Consider the following 12,190-nt stretch of genomic DNA (forward strand, 5'->3'; position numbering starts at 1 on the left):
TTTGTACTTGAGATTTAAGATACGAAAAACATTTCTCATTTCAAAGCCTTGGTTTCTAGGGATGAGGCTGCCAGGATGGTTTGGGTCTAGTTACTCGATGTGTACATGTCTTATTTCCCTTTCTCCCTGCCTCTCCTCGACCCTTTCTTTTTTCCCTTGCAAACTCTTTTAGCTCACAGCAGTGGCCTCTCTTGAATGGCTGCTAATCTCTGACGCCTGCTGCAGGCAGCAGACAGACAGGCAACGAGCATCCTCTGTACAGTCCCTACTTTTCAGATGGGTAGGACGCACTAAATCCAAGGCAGATAATCCAGTGCGCCAGCCAGTCTGAGATGGGCACTCAGCATCAAAAGCAAGTACAGGAGGGGATGCTTTGAAAAGAGACAGCGTAAGGAGAGTCACCTCCTTCCTTCCATGCACAGTCCCACTCCCTGCAGTACATAACTGGCCTTGGGCCCTCCCACAGGCTTTTCTGATGTCACATTTTCCCTTCTGAGTAATGGAGAGGAGGAAGGGTAAAGGTGCTCTTGAAATTTCTGCAAACCAACTGCAAATGGACCATGCTGGCAGTGGCTAGAAGCTGTTGGTACTTTTCAGTAGCTTATGGGTGGTAAGCCTGGGTCAGCCTCAAGTCCAATGAACAATCCTAAAAAAACACTAGCCCAAATAAACCAGTCCCCTTGATAAAGATTTCAAACAAAGCACTAAGCTGTGGCTGAGCCATGAAGCCTTAGCTCTCCCCTTCAGCGCAGAAGAACACTTTGGGATGCTTTATGAGTACAGAGCCCTCTGTGTTCAAAGTGGCAGCAGCAGCTTGCTGCTGGGTCCAGATTAGCTTTTGCCATTGCTACAGTACAAACAACACCCAACAGAAAAAAAAATCCCTTGTGTGGCACAACCACCTTGTAGTTAAGAAGACCTCCTCTGTGCAAAAGGAGGAAAAAGTCAGTCTGCCCAACAAGGTGAGCCTGTGGGACCATGAGTTCCTATGTTCCTTTCTACTTCCTTCAGCTCCAGCCTCCAGAACAGCACTACTATGCCTTATGGCAACTTTTACCACTAGAATATGGCAAGCAGCTTTGTGCTACTGACTCATTATTGACTGGTGAGAAAACCAGTAAAACAAAGCCCTTGTCCAACATACATCATCTGAATCGTCTCCTTCCTTCCTCTGTCACATCTCTTTCTACAGGCTGACATGGCTGCTCCTCAGCTTCACGGCCCCACACACAGGGTGTACATCAGGACAGAGCCAGCTCATACACTACACACATGCTCCTTGGTCTGGGCGTCTCTTGTCTCCATCCCAAAGTGTGGGATGATGGAAATGACTAATGCCACCTTCCAGCTGCTTCGTCTGGGAGCCTGAAGACCCCTTTGCCATTGAATTTCTGTTCCCATACAAGTTCTTACAGACTATAAAGAAGCTGGAATTAAACTTCCTCTTAATACCAAGACACTTTCCCTGACTATCTCACTCCAGAGCATACTTTCCAAACCCTTAATCACACTTTATGTCTCTTTCCTGAACATTCTTGATTTTATTACACTCTTCCCAAACTTTGGGAAGCTAAACTGCAAACAGCTTTCTTACAGCTGCTGCTACAGGGTAATATGGCCCATAAGGTTAATATGGCTTCACTACACCATGCTTTCCTGGACTGCACACAAAATCACATTGAGTATTTGATAATCCCACCTTTGGCAAGGTGCAGGCAAAAAATTATCTGACACAGTCATGTCACACTGTATCATCACAGCTATATCAGACATCTACAATGTCATATGATCTACATTGAAAAGCATAAGGCCAGAGACAACCAGCTCCAGCCTGGAACATAGTCAAGTCAACGGAGCAACCATTGGCTGAGCCCATTCTGAGGTCACAATCTCTTGTGAACAGGCTTAAAAAGAAAGGATATCCTCAAGCAGCATTGTGTAGCTTTGTGATGCAAAAGGACAGAGCTGATCAAGAGATGAACTGAGCACATACCCATTGCTGCAGAGCGCAGAAGACATCCAGGAGCCTCTGCCTGCTGCTCATTCCTGGGCTGCGTGTCCTTGGTGGGAGAGGGGTACCAGGTATCTTCCAAACAGACCTACCTTTCCTTTGAGATGGTGAATTATTATAAAGTTCTTGGTCTGCAAAGAAGTGCATCACAGGACGACATTAAGAAAGCCTTCCACAAACTGGCACTACAATGGCATCCTGATAAGAATCCCAGCAACAAGGAGGAAGCAGAAAAGAACTTCAAGGCAGTCGTCGAGGCATACAATGTTTTGTCTGACCCTCAGAAACGATTGGTCTATGACAAATCTTTTAAGGAGAGCAGATCCCACAGACCAAGTAGTGCCACAGGGCGTCATAATGTCGTCTTTGGTTTCCCTTGTGTATTCCATGACTTCAAAAACCTCTTTAAGGTCTTTGAAGGAGAGGATCCCTTTGACCCTTTCGTCAATTTTAGAAGTACTGGCAAAAACTTTATGAATTCTTCTAGACCACAGAATTCATCCACTCCCAACAAGCAGCCCACCTCCTCTGCTGAGGACAGAGCTGCGTTCTATAGCATCACGTCACTGGTAATCATCAGGAATGGGAAGGAGACAATATACGTGGAAGACAATGGCCAGCGGAAGTCTGTGAGAATAAATGGAGTAGACCACATGAAATTGTAATGCCTCCCAACACAAGCATTAACCTCAAGCTGTGAGACATGCTCTCATTGCTCAATGGATGGGATCTACTACAAGCAGTATTAATAAATGCTGAGTTCACTGCACAACCGATGTGGACTTCTCTAAGGTTGGGAACAAGTAGTTCACAGGTAGAGATATGGAATTATGCTAAATGAAGGCGTGGGACTCTACTAATCCTGAGTAAAATTATAGTGCTTGCTCAATAAATAGGTATAGAAGGTACATGTGAAAGCAACCTTGTGGGTTTGCCAAAGAGACCAAGTTGGCAAACATAGCAAGAGGAGACAGGCTGGTTTATGGATGTGTAAGAGAGCTCTGTGGCAAACTATAGGTCCTCTTCCCACTCCTTGAAATGACAATCTTGAAGTTTATTGAAGAATAAAGACTTGTGTGACCCTCATACACAGCACTGCAGCTGAGTGAGAAATATTCAGCCTTTGGTGTACGAGAAGATGCATATTCATTGAAAAAAGGTCTTATACACAGGCAAGAAGGTGAAGGAGGTTCAGTAGGTCATGCAGAGCCTAGAGGAGAGGGACTAGCATAGGAAAAAATGGAAGGAAGGAAGAAAAGGTCATTCCTCAGACTGTGGAAGAAAATGGGGGCTTTCTTGTCAATGTCTTGCGAATTATGAGCAGAGACTCTAATGGAAGCACTGTGGGATGAAAGTGAACAGAAAGAAGGTGAATTTGGCTCTTGGAATAGGGCAGTCTATGAACCTTTCTTGCTTGGAGTCATTCAAAGAGAAAAGAACTAAATTCAAACCATGAGCAAAGACATTTCAGGGAGCTGAGTTGAGCTCCCTCTTTGTGCAAAGCTGGATGAAGAGACTCAGATGGTACTTTACCGTCTTTATTGACTTGCTCACAGCTGCAAGAGTTGGTTCACATTGTATTTCTTGCACAGGCTGCTAGCATGCTGCTTTCGTCCTTCACCGAGCTAACCCCACATTTCTGCCCTCCCCTGTGCTGACATGAACTGCTGAGCCTTGTTCCTTACTTGGCCTGGTCACCTTAGGCATTTAGAATCTTACACGCCTCTGATTTTTGGTCCCACGCTAAATTCCCTTAAGTTTCCCCCCTTGCCCTGCCCACTGATGTCTCCCTGGAGACTGGAACTACATTTCAGGGAAATTTTCACTCTAATCCAGATTGCAATTGCTGCCTGAGTTTGGGCAGGTCTTTGTATCTGTTTCCTCTGCTGTAAAATGGGAATAACAGACTCCTGTGCTTTGAAGGAGACTGCAAGGTGGCGATACAAGTAAAGGACTCCAAACATTAAGCACTAAGTTAAATTAGCCAGAATATTGTCACCCCTTAACCAAAACCTTTTACTTTTGAAAAGAAAAATGTAGCTTAAATCACCTTCCTTAGCAACTGATCCTGTGCCCAGCTTGGAAAAAGAGACCAAAATTGTATTTGTTAAGTCTCTCTCCCAGTAAGAAAATGGTACAGCACTGGGAGGCAAGTAGAAGTCTAAATCCATGTTGGGTTCATGGAGAGAGGTCAGTGGTGATGGGGAGCAGGTAAAACCTTGGTGCAGGGACAAACAACATCTGCTGCTCCTCCAGAGTCTGTGGGCCATCAGCAGTCTTTGAGGCACCAGGACTTTGAGGAATGCAAAGATTTAAGGAGCTTGGTACAGAAAGATTATTTTGGTCAGAGGAAACACAAGTAAATATTTCTACTGATACTGTCTCTGTGGTAAGATGGCTTCTTGAATTTACCTTATGCTACTTTGGAGGAAGTCCAAGGTTAAAAAAAACCCCATCAAACCATCAAAAACCCCAAACTGCACATTTTGGATAGGAAACTGAAATGGTCTTTGATCAAAATAACATGTTTTGAAATCTGGACCAGAGTTGAATTCCCAGCTCTTCCACCTTTTCAGCTCTGCTTCGGGAGTAGGATATTTTTATGTATGCACATCAATATTTCTTGATCTAACATCAAGATATGCAGTTCTACACACAACTTACACCTGTCCTGCCTTGGGCCAGCAAATCCTTCTCTTATATCAATATCTAAGGTGGCATCTAAGAGTAAACACTTTCTTTTCCCATCCCTGGGTCAGAGCTTTTCCGTTGTCGCTTGCAGCAGCAGGCAGGTTCTGGAGCAGCTCTGGCAGCTCCACCTACCAAAACAAGTTGCTAGGAGTATGGGAACACAGCTCACCCAGTAAGTGTTGAGTCCAGGAGGACCTACAGGACCCTCTTCTGCATTTCGCTGTGCATGGGAGGCCACAAAACACCTTGCAGCACTTTCTGTGAGCAAAACATTTGAGATTAAAAGAGGCAGCCATAGCGGTCTGGTAGTAAGAACCCAGGTCAAACTGTGTTAGCAAAATCCTGCGTTCCTGCAACAGCAAGAAATCTGCCAGGATGTGCCCAAACCACCTCTGGAAATTAGTTGTGTCTCTGTTACAGAGAAGGGTAAATGAACCCCAGCAAAACTTACCTTGGAAGAAAACGCTTTCCTGTCCCAGGACACGGCATCAGACTAACACTGAGCTTGCCAGTGAAACAATAACACCTTCAAGGAATTTTTTTAAGGACTTTTTCTCATGCCTTTCAGCAGCTGCATCACCAGAGGAGGCAGCACCAGATGTCTAGCCACAGCACAGCCCAGGAACCCTTGCCTTGCCTGGTTCCATCTCTCTATTCATCTTCCAGAAATGCCTCTGTCCTCTGAAAAGCCATGTCTTGGGACCTTGCCTGGTCAGTGGTGTGTCTTTCAGGTCTCTTTATGGCTGGGTGCTTGCATGCACTTCAATGTGCAGCCAAATCACCTCCGAGGACCACAGGTACCTGCAGCACAGCCTTTTGCTCAGCCACCGGTGGAAATCAGCCCCTCATCCTTCCAGCCACCTTTGGACATGATGGGTTTATTTCAAGCAGCACCTCTGTGCGAACACATCAAACTGTGGGCAGTTTGAAGCCTCGGGTTTGCCTGCAGCACCCAGCCCGAGCGCGTGGTGCTGGGAGGAGCAGGAGTGCGGGTGGCTGGAGCGGTGCCGCCGGGCCCGGCCGGCAGCCTGCACACAGGGGCTCAGACAGCATTTTATTAACAGGCCCCACAGCTACTTTAATGTGGGCTTAGGCTGCAAAAACAAAAACAGACATAAAAGCATTTGGAATTACTTCATAAAATACTAAATCACAATATTAACCAACTGACCTTTGCTCTATGCAGACCTGCTAATTTTAGCAATTACAGCCAACAACTTGAACATATCAAGTGGGCAACTGTTTAACAATAATGACATCTGCTTGGAAAATCCAATTATGTCTAAACATCTTTAAATCCCCACTAGGGGATACCTGCTTTCTTTTTGCAACTGTTAGTCTCTGCTTAATAGGATTTTAAACTCGCAGCCTGCTGCACACTGTGGTGGCAGCGGCCCCTCTCCCTGGAGTGACAACAACAGGACTGCCATCCCATTAAGCGGGGAGGGAGAGTCTCTCCTCGGACAGTGATGGAAGTGGTTTGGTTTTTTGACAGCCTAATCTGATAGACGGGTGCATTAGCCGGATCTCTTCGCTTCTCCGTCCCCTCTGCAGATACTGCTCCCCTCCACAGCCCCCCAAGGTTATGTGTGCTGGGCACAGCCAGGGCTGATCCCTGCAGGCTGTTTCTCAGAAAGGACTTTGTTACCAAGATGGGCTTTACAGTCATCAATGCCTTTTGTGGGGCAATCAATATGAGATTTTCTCCTGCGATGCCTACATATGCAAACTAGTTTTATTTTCTGGGTTAACTGCTGTTTCTTTCCTCACTTTTCTTCCTTCCTGCTCTCAGCTACTTAAATCCCTCCCCACTGCTCCTCAGGTCGTGGGTGAAACTCCAACACTGAGATCTGTTCCTCTTTATAGTGGGACCCCCCAAAACATAATAGCTACATAGTAGCTTTTTCAGCTGTATTTCAAGACTCTGGGTTTTTCTTGCCAAGAAAAGTGATGTTAGAAGTAAATGGTACCAGTGAAGAAGAGTAAGCACAACAAGACCACCCTATTCTTCAACACAGCACCTCAAAGCAGATCAGGATCCTGTACCATAAAACCAAAGGTCCTAATTCAGCCCCTAATTAGGTTGCTGCAACCCCCTGAGCTACACTGATGTGGCAGCAGCCTCAGCTCCGTGGTCCCTCTCCCGATCACTCAGCACTCTGGGCTGCAAGTCTATTGTCAGATATTTTGAATTGAGATACAAGAACAGAATATTTCTGTGCCTTTTCCTCCCTCCCTCTCTCCCTCTCCCTCCCCGGCCAGCCTGGCTCTTTTCTGATGGAGCGTGCAGCAAAATCACAATCACATGTTTGCAGCAGTAGGAGGCCATTGGCATGGAAGTGGCTGTGATGTCACTACAAACATTTCCACCCTATCCCATTTCTCCAGAACAGTCTCCTTTTTTATGACCCCATCCTGAGATCTGCAGGAAATCAAATTGTCCTGATTCTATTTTGAGCGCTGGTGTCATGGCATCAATATATAACGCTGTGGTGTCAAGCTGGAGCGGCTCGAGCGCGCTGCCGCGGTGTCACAGCTGGTTGGCTCTGCGCAGCCCCACAGCCTGGACGGCAGCCCTGCGGGTGCCACGCTCACCGTGCTGGGGCTGCCCGGGACACGTGTGCTGTGCTAGCGGGATGAGCTGCAGGGGCAGGGCTGGCTCTTGTCCACCAGCAGCTCCCACACCCGTTAGAGGTTACCAGCTGGGGCATCATGGTACCAGTGGGCAGAGCGAACTCACAGGCACACTATGTGTGCTTCCTACAGCACCTGGGTGCCAACCAGCCCCAGGGGCTGCATGTGAGGGAAGAGCACATTTGCCAGATGTTTCTGCAGGGCAAAGGAAGAAGCAAATGAGAGAGATTTGGGGACAGATAGACAATGGTAAGGTGCCTGAGGCAAGAAACCAAATGGCAATCTGACCAAACCAGGGAGAAGCAGCATCTAGCAGATACAAATTCTGCTCCAAAATAGGATTACCATCTAAACAGAATGAGCCGTGGGTTAGGTCCCCTGAATAGCCATCTGAGATTCAAACATGGATTTAGACCCCACCATGCTTGTGAAACACTTCTCTAATGCTTTCCACCAGCATGCAGATTGGAGCTTTCCCTCGCGCCTGTCTCACAGGGGGGCATCAAGCCCTGAGATATCTGTTGCTAATTAAGCTTTGGTGGCGTCCCTACCTGATTTATCTCCTGCACACAAATCTTATCTTCTCAAAGAACATCAGATCTAACACACAGCATATACAAAACACTCCTAAACTGAGACCTCCAACAACATCTGCAACAAAATTTTATCTGTTGGCCAAAGAGTTTATCCTGGAAGGACTTAAAACAGCCCACAGAGTCCCCTGGAGCAGAGCAGGAAAAAAGCATTGTTTTGACTAGAAAAGTAGTGAGAGAGAAATGGTGGTGGCCGATAGCTCCTAGTGAGCAAGAGAATACGGACTACTTTTCAGAAAGGGTAATGGGAGCTTCCCTATTATTTCTCTTAACATAAGGGACAGGACAAATCCGTCTAATTAAAGATTTTGAAGAAAGGTGCAGGTTTGAACCCTACATTAAGATCAGAGTTTCTCCAGGAGAAGCATCTTTTAGCAGGCTATGTTATGGAAAGTTAGAGCCTCTTTGCAAAGGCAAAAGAGAGCCTAATGACAGAGTTTGAGTATCTCAAGGCTCATAGCAGCATGCCAAGTGCTCACGTGTGTTTGCTCTACACCATAACAGAGAATACATATGATACAACCCCTGAAAGGAAAGGGTATTAACCCTTGAGGTACTTTCTTTCTTTTGAAACTCTGTCATCTCAGCTGAACCTCACTGACTGTGATCCTTTATTTACCTTTAGCAATAAATGCTAAACTCACTGCATCCAGAGCAGCAAGCCAGGCCACCACTTTCTAAACTCCTGCATAAGGAACATGAGTAATTGAGGATAGCAGTCCGGCAGACATGCAGCCTGAGACAACGCGTCAGTTCCCATGAAATTGCTGGGTCATTAGTCATCTCCTCTCTGCAGCTTTCATTTTCAAGCAGTCCTTTATCTTTGGCTATGATTAGCACTCAATTGCATTCACCTTTGGTCACCCTCCAAGAAGCACCAGGCAAGGAGTTCTTGGGACTTGAATACCACCCACTTCTGAAGCATTCAAGAAAGTTCTTTACTGTTTGACTTCAGTATCTGCTTTCCCATCTTCCATGGGGCTATGCCCTGTAACTCTCTTCACGGCTGGCAGAACTTCGTGCCCTTCCTTCCCCAGGCTCAGACCTCCCTGGTGCCATTACAGACAGCTCCTCACTTTCCCATGCCCTTGATCACTCAGCATCTTTGGCTCGGTGATGCCATCCACCCTTTCCAGCGCCTCCGCTTCCTCACTTTACCCTAAATTCCTCTCACTTCTCTCCAATGCCTTCCAGGAGCTGCCTTCTTTCATTCCTCCTGCTTCCTGCTAATGCTTTCCTTCCCACTTTGGACACTGCATCTCAGTAAATAAATAGTTGCTCAAATTGCTCAGCTAAGAACCTGGGCTCTTCTCACCACTCATGACACGATCAAAACCTTCAGTGGTGTTTAAGCAGTTGCAGAACGAGGCCCAGCAGCACCAAGTGACTTGGCAAGGAGTGACATCAGTGTTAGAGACCCACTCTCTAGCAGGGTTGGAGTGAGGAGCCCATGTAGGGTGATAACATATTTTTTAATCTTATTTTTTTCTTTTTATTATTCCCTCTCTTGTGGTTCCTCCTGCTCCCGGAACGAACAGGAGTTTTTATTGCTGGGGTTAAAAAACACGAATTTGCATTACATCCTGGCTCCCGCTGTAATACTTCAGTCTTGTTTCTCTCTCGTCCCCTCTCCAGAACAACTGATGCTATCACAGCCTGATTTAATTTCAAAGACGGATTGTGATTTGGCAGTCGGGGGGGAAAAAAAAAAAAGCCAAGCTAATCAAAAGTCACCATCTGCTGCGTTGCCATGGGGATATTCCTCCCCAATAAATGTGCTCTTTGCCAAAATCACAGATAACAGCACTATAAAGGGTGGGAGGTGGAGGGGGGGGAATCAAAGAAAGAAGTTCCGACACTAGGGGGGAAAAACGAAAGAGAGAAAAGAGGGAGAAACAAGAGACAGAGAAGAAGTGGGAGAGAAAGGAGCATGGACTACTGAGGAAAAATGACAAATGGACTAACTAGAGAGAAGGAGGAGGAAATCAGAGAGACTGACATGCAGCTGAGAGTGACAAAGTGATGGAGGAAGACAAACAACTGGAAAGGAGGAAAGAGAAGAGACACCTAGAGACACTCTGCTGCGTAAGATACCAAAACAAAACAAGCAGAGATAAGAGAATTACCCTCAAAGCCTTGTCTCAGGGGAAGGGGAGAAAACTGAAGCATTGGTGAGAACTCCCAGGGATGCTGGTTGGAGCTCAAGAAAAGATCTTGCTGCTATTTGCATCGCAGTTACTGGAAATAAATCCCTGGATGGGACGGATGGTGACACATGGGGATGACCAGGGTCAGGTCTCCGGTGCTCCAGCAGCCTGGATGCTGCCAGGGCACCGTGCTGAGCTGGAAGAGTTTGTCATGCTGCAACATGGCACCGGGACCTGGTGGGTTAAAATACAAATGATCTGGAATTGAGCATCTGTTTGAGATGGCAGAGGGGCAGGGGCCAGTCGTTCAACAGCCACTGTCACTTTTTATTTCCCCTTGTGACACTGGGCAGCCATTTGGGATATGGAATATAAGGGCAAAGAATGCATCTGTGCAGGGGGTCATTGCTGTCCCAGCACCATGCACCCCAGGCACGGGCACTGGGCAAGGCAGTTAGCCAAAGAGACGTGGGGTCACCTAACATAAAATGAGTAAAAGCTGTCAAATTTTAGGTCACAATGTGCTGACTGCCCCCTGACCCTGCTTAGAACATGCTTGTGTGTGTTGAGTGCCCCTATTAACCCCCAGCAGCTAACAGAGATATGGGAGGCATCCCACACTCCCCCCCAACCCCAGTGGGAGCTAAGCAAAGGGGTCACCCAGCACCCACATGAGCAGGATGGGATGAATTATTCACAACAGAGGCACCACATCAGCCTTTTTCTTCCTCCTCCCCTGTTGAAGAATAATCCCAGAATAGATCACAGGTTGTGTGAATTCTTCACTCAAAAAATAACTGAATGACTTCTGCATGAACTTGTTTTGCAATTCAATACTAGCACTGATAAGAAACAGTCACTGTGTGTTGACTGGAGGAGTGCAGCACCGTGTTGCCCATTTCCAGCAGTCAAAACTTTGGATCATCTTTCTTCCCTTTGCTTCCACCTCCTCCTCACATCAAGAGGTGCTTTAGAAATCATGTGTCTTAAAACAGTGTTGGATGTTTTCCTCTGCATAATCATTTCAGAGCACTGAGGCCACACTTCCATCCTTCCCTGCTCAACTGCTTAAGGGTTTTGTTTTGAAGGAAAACTAAAGATTTTTCTACCACATGACTCCAGGAGCTGAGGTTTAGATGTGTACACTAGCATATGTCCCACAAGAGCATTAATGCCAGTTGAAACTATGTACATGGAAAGAGATAGGCAGTTGGAGTGAATTAATTTAAAAATTAGAATGGAAGCTACAGAGTGATATTTTTCAGAGAGCTTTAGTAAAGACAAAAGGCATCGGGTCTTCAAATGTCCTGACTTGTGTGTAGGGAGTCAGATGAGCTGTCAGAGCTGCAGAGTTTTTGCACTCCAAACACTATCCTCTTGTACCATTACCTCTAAGACACCCAAAACACCTCTCCTGAGCCAAGAAATGTCTAGGGAAGCAGAGATGGCCACATCAGGTGGGTCTCCAGACCCAGTATCCTCCTTCTGTTGGCATAGTGGAACTTACCCGTAGCCAGAGTGGAGAAAACATCCATCAGGGTGTCTACAAGCTTCTTTATCCTTTGCAGATGCAGAATGGTGACCCCAGGGAACCCCGTGGGCTCTTCTCCATATGGGATGGCTCTAGCACTTGGGCCAAGGGTATCCTCCAGCTGCGTCACCCTCTGACAGGGTCCCTGCACAGGGAAGACAGAAGAAATGATCTGAGAGCGAACAAATCTAAAGACAAGAGAGAGAAGACACTGATGTGGGAACTGGAGAATCTGGGGGGAAAAAAAGTAAAAAATCAAAAGGGAAAACTCGAGTAATGCAAGTGGAAGAGGGAGGGAAAGCTCTCTAGAATGGAGACTGCAGAGAGGGCTTGTAGGTGAGACAGGTACAGGATAAAAATCGTACAAAATGGAGAAATGCTTGTGGATAGCATAAGCACCAGGTGCACAAACACCCACATTGACACCCTGCTAGCATGGAGGGTAGGACATGAGGGTAGATGGCAGAAGGATGGGGCTGAGAAAACCTCCAGGAGGAAAGGCCTCTTAAAAAGAACCTAGTGCATGAATGTGAAAGGCTGAAGCTCCAACAACACTCTATGAGGGATGCCCTGTTGGCAGTAC

At 46.6% G+C, this 12,190-nt stretch overlaps 1 protein-coding gene across 1 annotated transcript; it reads left to right on the plus strand.

Moving 5' to 3' along the window:
- Window positions 1–2,115: 2,115 nt before the first annotated feature.
- DNAJB8 (DnaJ heat shock protein family (Hsp40) member B8) lies at window positions 2,116–2,676 on the plus strand. Its single transcript, XM_010207239.1, has one exon. It carries the CDS (start codon window positions 2,116–2,118, stop codon window positions 2,674–2,676), a length of 561 nt encoding a protein of 186 aa, XP_010205541.1.
- The last annotated feature ends 9,514 nt before the right edge of the window (window positions 2,677–12,190 follow it).

Source organism: Colius striatus, chromosome 15 (genome assembly GCF_028858725.1).
Source record: "Colius striatus isolate bColStr4 chromosome 15, bColStr4.1.hap1, whole genome shotgun sequence".
Taxonomy (NCBI): domain Eukaryota; kingdom Metazoa; phylum Chordata; class Aves; order Coliiformes; family Coliidae; genus Colius; species Colius striatus.